The following is a 6588-nucleotide window of genomic DNA, read 5'->3' as shown; positions in this document are numbered from 1 at the left end:
ATCTAAACTGTGCTGGTTTTCCTTGTATGAAACTGAATTTGGAACAGAAAGCAGTCACTGTCAACACAAACAAACAAACAAACAAACAAACAAAAAAGCAGAAAAAACGGCAACAGTGGGGAGCAAGTTTTAGGAATCCCAGCAGGTCAATTCCAAAAAATGGGAGGGTTGGGAGGGGAAAAGTTTGATTTTATGAAAAATAAATGCATAAAAAGGGAAAGGGGAAAGAAACACAACAAATGAAAAACAAGGCACAGAATTTTCTGCAATCTACCAAAACCAAACCCAAGTACCCAAGTTTGACTGGGTAGGAAGAAAACAGAAATTAAAAAGTCAAGACCCAAACCAAATTAAAACCAGATTAAAAAGAGGTGTCAAACAGCAGAGCGTCCTTTCAAAGAACAGTTTTTCTTTTTGTTTTTACATAGCAAACCCCAAGCCATCCCAGTCTCGCATCTTTCCACCCACTCATTTAAAAAAAAAAAAAAAAAAAAAAAAAAAAAAAAAAAAAAAAAAAAAAAAAAAACCACACGAGCTTCTCGCAAGTTCCAGCATCACTGTCTCTTTATCATCTAAACAGGCCAGTTGGACACCTCATTGGAACAAAAAGGCAGATCTAGATGAAGTACTCTTTCTTTTCTTCAGAGTTGTTCTGCCCTCCTTCTGCATTGATTATAGCTGTGTCTGCGTCTGCTGCGTCGTCGGCTCCTTTGGCTTCATGAGTGAAGTATGTACCTGAAAGATGAAGGGGTAAAGCACTGTGACTCTCTGATGGCCTCTGTGAGGTGCTACACAGATGGCAAGTTGCTTTATGGCCATCATCAGCCGAAGTGGTGTGCAGGCAGCAGAGGGGGGGAAAAAAAACAATTGGAAGAAGAGAGCGAGGTGGGTGAGACAGATGGGGATCCGGGGCTCCAAAGGTACCACTCCAACTGAGCTGCTGCGATGTAATTCAGCAAACAAGACATTAGAGCAGTGATTATGACCAGAGAAGAAGACGTGAGTGGGGCTAAAATGCAGAAAGCTGGAGAGCTGCTGACTAACGCATTAACAGTAAACACCAAAGACCGATGACCAGAGATGTTCGCACATGGTTAAAGACCAAAGCAAGGAAGAACAATTAGCCAATAAATGAATTAGGGCCCCGATGGTGCTTCTATTGTCATCTTGAATCAGTTACTCCAACCAGAGTCTCCTGGCTTCACGAGTCACTACTGGCTACCCACAGGGGAGACTGTGCTTGAACTTGTATAGGGGTTGGTTTCCTCATGCCTTCCATTTCAGAGCAGGGCATGAGATGGAGGATGGAATTTGGCATTGCCAAGGCTGTAAGCGAGGCTTGGGCTCTGGTGTTCATGAACAAGAGATTCTTTCTCACCATGTGACTGGAGCCTGGACCCGGATTCATGGATTTGCTAATTGGCACAGCCACTTTAGAATGACAACAGACAGAACATTAGCCCAGCTGGTGACATTTCTATCACCAAATCCGGAGCGTTTACATGGAGAGAGACGAGACTTCAACTCGGAGTAGCCGGCAGGTAGGACTCAAACTGCCTGGTGTAATCTGATAGCTCTCTTACCATTATGTTCTGACTCTAAAGACTCTTTTACTTTGAACAAGGCTGAGACAATTTGCTGGATTTTCAGATTTTAAAGTAATAAACTGAGCAAGCAGGTGGTCAAGCGCTTCCTTCCTGTGTCCTCTCTCTTGCAGACATGTGTACCCCCTTTCCCTGATCCTACACGGATGCTGCACACACCCAGCTCTTAGCTCCCAAGCTAAGCACTGAAAGGCAGAGATTCTAGGCCGCACAGCTCCAGACAGGCACTTCCGGATCCTAAAGGCTGTTGTTAAGTACTCTGCACCTCCACAGCTGGGCTCCAGGGACCTTCCCCAATCCCAAGTAACAACCAAGCAGTATGCAAGCATCTACAAAGCTGTCCCCTCCCCCCTGCCCCGCCGCCACCCCAAAGCTAATGCATTGCACAGTGCTTGAGAAAAACAACTGAGAAAGACAAGGGCCGACAAAGAAAAGGAAGGCTAAATTACCAGGAGGGGAGAAGAGGCTTGGAGCAGCATGAGGCAGAGAGGAAGAGCATCGGCAAAGATGATTGCCCATCCAGTCTGCACAGTTGGTAAGTGTGATGATTAATGGCAATTTAAATCAATTGCCCTGATAATTTAAAAAATACATATTTATGTGGCTTTTAAGGCAAAGGATTTAAAAAAAAAAAAACAAAACTGGGCACATCACATGAAGGAGGAAACATTCTGGCCCTGGGGACCAGTTTTACTCAGAGTTCAGGGTCAGCAAACTGGTCCTCCTATCTCCTGGGAAAGGAGGAGGCTGCGCATATGTTTACCATGCATACAATCTTCCAGGGCTCAGGCCACTGGGCACACCAGCCCCTACCTTACCATTTTGACTCTATCCCCAAATGCAGACTGGAGAACAACAGACCTATACAGCTCTGTAGTGCGAGGGAGTCCAACTCCTCCCACAGAGTCCTCAGCAGCAGCTGCTAAGGTTTCTTCACCCACCCCAGCCCCCTTCTCCCCATTTTAGGAACCTCGTAGGCTGTGCCAGCCACCACACCGCGCTGCCTATTAATGACCACAGTGCAGTCCCCCGATCCCAGGGCTGTGGCACTGCGCTGCTCTAGCCTGCCAAAGCACCTTGCTTACCTTTATGTCTGGCAAAATAGCGGCCCAGAATGATGAGCAAGCAAAGCATGGCAAACACCACCACAGCCACGACACCGCCAATCACTGCGTGGTCCACTGTCCCGATGGCGCCCTCTTCACCTGCTCGAGAATCTGTTGAGATCAGAAGAGGGATAGGGATGTAGGACTCCTTAAAGGACACCAGGAGCCCCAGAGACACCGCCTCCAGGGTCAGGGTCAGAAGGTAACCTTTTTTTTTTTTTTTTTTTTTTTTTTTTTTTTTTTAATGGAGGAGTCCGAGAGAACAAACCAGATGGATCAAGTTACATGGAGGGAACAGACTGACCTGTCCAGGGCTGAAATTGATCTGTTCTCCCCACAAGGCAATTTCATTAGAGGCAGCATAGGAGTGCTACTGTGTGTGAGAGAAACTTAGGGAGCTGTGGGGGAGGGGGAGTTGGTTTCAGCCTGTCCCTCACCTCACTGGCTACCCACACCCTGGAACTTACGGCTCCTGAAAATTAAGGAGGCTGGCCTAACTATTTATGGGCACCATGCTTGGTACCTTTAGGCTATCACAGGAACTGGGGGGCAGGGGCACAACAGAGGCCCCACAGCTCACTTCCTTAGAGGAACATGCTTAGAGAAAGCATTGACTGTGTAGAAATAAAACCAGGCTTATAAGACTAGAGACATGCTTGCCACATGTATGAGGTGTGAGGGAGATAGCCTCAACTTAAAACCTAAAAACCTAATTCAAAACAAATAAATAAGCAAATAAATAAATAAAAAGGAAGAAAAAGAGGAGAGAAAAAAAAAATCAGTAAGGCAGGAAGGAATGCTTGCCCATCGCCAGATGGCTCGGATGCTATTTAACACCTCACCGTGTAATTAGTTTTCTCTTATGAGTCTCACTCCCTCAGGATAACCCCCTTTTGACTTTTGGGCTGGGGAACAACCCCAGAATGAACCCAGAATGAGCTACGGTGATGCTGAACGGATGTATGGCAGAGTAAACAATTTTAATTTAGGAATGTGGCTACATCACCTCTCGCTGAAATCCTAATGGCACCTGAGATTTATAACATAGTAAAAAACAATTATTCTCCCGTTGATTAATACATTAACATTTTGGAGTGGAAGCTAAACCATTGTCCCTTTTTTTTTTTTTTTTATTGAGTCAAGAACGACACCTCCATTAAAATGATTTACTGGCTGTACCTTACAATTTAAGCACAGCAGCAACAGAAACGGTAAAAATCTTTTAACTTTACATGATTTGTGAAGTCATATGTGAAGGATTTACCATTTAAATCTTTCAGTACATGAAGCACATGGCCTATAAATCTGCCCCCCTTGTAGTTGCTAGATGCCTAAGAGAAATGCGTTTCACTGGGAAGACCGAAAGTGCAAATTCAAGTCAATTTCTAAGAAAGATTTATCTCTGTCTCTCTTCAAAGAACAGAGCAAATCTCTGAAGCCTCCACCTCTAATAATATTTGAAGTTTATCGATCAAGTGTACAGATCCGTGACAGCTAAAGGTAATGGTACTCTTCTGAGCCGAATCCTGATACAACGCTTTCAGCGGGAGGGCAGGGCTTAGAATTTCTATCAATATTTCCAATTCTGCTTGGAGACTAAGCACTGAGGATGTGGGGAAATCACTTGTGACCAAGGCGCCCGTGGAAAGTGCTTTAATTAAAAGAGCCTCAATTAAAACGTGGAGGGTTTAAAATGTTCCATGGAGTTAGCTTCCGAAGGACTACGGAACAACCCAAACCTCAAACCCCAACAGAAATGCCAAGTCAGAGGCAGCAGCAGGTCGCCTGGACAACAGGATGATGGGAGTTTAATTGGAGGATGGAGATGGGTTGGAGGCAGAGTGCTGCAGCCAATTAGTCTACTCCGTGATGTGCAAGGCCCTTCAGCAACGTGTCTAATATGCTCCACTTAAAATGTAGTGGCGAGGAATCTCCTGCTTCAGCCCAAGTGTTGCCGACTGCAGACAACCCAACCTCTACTGAAAGTCCTTTCCACGAGGCAGAATGTGATCATGGAATTGTTTTTGAGTTTGTTGGTGGGAAGCACTGTGTGTGGGGTGTGCACTGATTACTGTTCTTGTTCGGGGACAAAACACTTGCACAGATAACATAAGGGAGGGCTTGTTCTGGTCCTCATTTTTGAGGACACAGTTGGTCATGGCAGGAAAGGAATGGTGGCAGGACTGAGCGGGGCATCCTCAAGTCAGGAAGTAGGACAAGGCAAATGCTGGTACTTGGGTTGCTTTTTCTTTTTATTGGCCTGGGGTGTGGCCCAGTCAGTGGTGCCGCCCACATTTAGGATTGGGCCTCTCTCTTCAGTTACTCCTTTCTGGAGACATCATCACAGGCACACCCTTCAGTGTGTTTCCATGGTGATCCTAAAACCAGTGAAGCTGCTGATGAAATGTAAGCACCAAAGAGTGGTACTGGATTCTGGGGCCTGCTGGAGGATCTCACTTTACACCGTGGAGACACACCCCACCGCAACCACTCAAATGTGCTCACAGGGACCAAGTAATAGCAACACTTGCCAGGCGTGTTTCCCTCGTGGGAGCGAAGTCAACCAATCTTCAGTTGCCATGGGCGTCAGACCGATTGAAAAGTTTGACTTTATTTCAATAAACTCTGTGTGTCTTAGACTTGGGACAAAGCGATACAGAAGAGGGGAAAAGGGCTGCATCAGGCAAAGGGGAGGGGAGGTGCCACCTTGGGAGGGCTGAGGGAGAGAGAAGATGGAAGTTCTAGAAGCTGTTTAAGACATGGTCCCCAGCTACATGGGTGCAAGCAACTCTTGTGTAGTATTAAAAGACTAATCCCTTTATCTCCTGAGAGATGTGGCTGTCTGTATGCTTGATCTTGAGGGAGGTGGGGGGAGGGGCAGAAGGAATGAAAACCTTCTCAAAACAAGGTTAAAAAAAAAAAGTCCTCTCTGTGGGACTCCTTACTTGAGCCCAACCACTCATTTGACCTTTGCACTCCAAGTGTGCTCTAGCTATTTCGCCCTGTACATAGCCCACATTAACTACCTATGCTTTCATTGTCTGCTCCACCCTGAAGGACACACACATTTTGCAGATGCTTATTTATAAGCGTAATCTCTCTATCCTCGCTTTGATCGGAAAGTTTACTACTGCTACTTAATCACCAAGACACTTTTCCTGCCTTCAATTACAGCAGATGGACACAGAAGGCAACTGATGTTTAATTTACAGGGAACACTGCTGGTTATGAACGCCTTGCTGCCTCTTCCCACCTCTCCTCCACCCCACTCCCAGCCCTGGCTGACCACGGGAGGTAGTAATAGAGCTGTGACTGTTCCTAAGTGCCTGTCATGGTCTGGCTTCCCCCGTGGAGAGCAGTTGTTTCTCATTCTGTTTCCTCTTGTGGGATGGGAGGCAGTTCCCACCATGCTGTGGATTGGCTCAAAGTGGTAGGGGTGATGCCGGTTATCTGCTGCTGGGTAAGAACCACCTGCACCTGCGGCTTATGCCTTGCTGCTTATAGAGAGCAGCAGCATGTGATGCCACAGGGATGTAGCTTGGCTGACAGGAGTTGGGATTAAAAACTGGGGACTGTGGGGAGGATCTCTGGTCAAGTCGGCCAGCCTCCATCTCCCCTGTCCTGCTCATGAGGCAAGAATTAAGACTAGGTCTTGAGGAATCACTAAGAGGAAAGGCTGTGGCTGTCACCATCAGATGAAGGTCTTGCCCCTCTGAGGGAGTAGATGCATCCACGTAGTTCCTGTCCCCTTTGCTGCTTGTTTTCCTGGGACCATTTCTTCGAGTGTCTTCCTCCATGTTGTAGTCAGACAAGGAAACCGGAGGCAAACTCTCCCGGTGCCACAGCTTCTCAAGGGCAGAGTGAAATGGGGGCGTGAC

The 6588-nt window shown here is 46.6% G+C and overlaps 1 protein-coding gene across 6 annotated transcripts in view; it reads right to left on the bottom strand.

The window, feature by feature from the left end:
* Window positions 1-507: 507 nt before the first annotated feature.
* Window positions 508-6588, bottom strand: part of Cadm1 (cell adhesion molecule 1) — a 319949-nt gene continuing 313868 nt past the window's right edge. For all 6 annotated transcript variants that reach the window (XM_051156359.1, XM_051156360.1, XM_051156361.1 and 3 more), the window contains 2 exons: window positions 2690-2821; window positions 508-735 (listed from right to left, as the gene is read on the bottom strand). In XM_051156359.1, coding sequence (XP_051012316.1) covers window positions 617-735; window positions 2690-2821 — 251 coding nt within the window. In that variant the 3' untranslated portion in view covers window positions 508-616. The remainder of the gene's footprint in view (window positions 736-2689; window positions 2822-6588) is intronic.

Source organism: Acomys russatus, chromosome 14, assembly GCF_903995435.1.
Source record: "Acomys russatus chromosome 14, mAcoRus1.1, whole genome shotgun sequence".
Taxonomy (NCBI): domain Eukaryota; kingdom Metazoa; phylum Chordata; class Mammalia; order Rodentia; family Muridae; genus Acomys; species Acomys russatus.
Note: the sequence above shows the minus strand (reverse complement) of the source record. Positions and strands in the feature narration are given on the sequence as shown.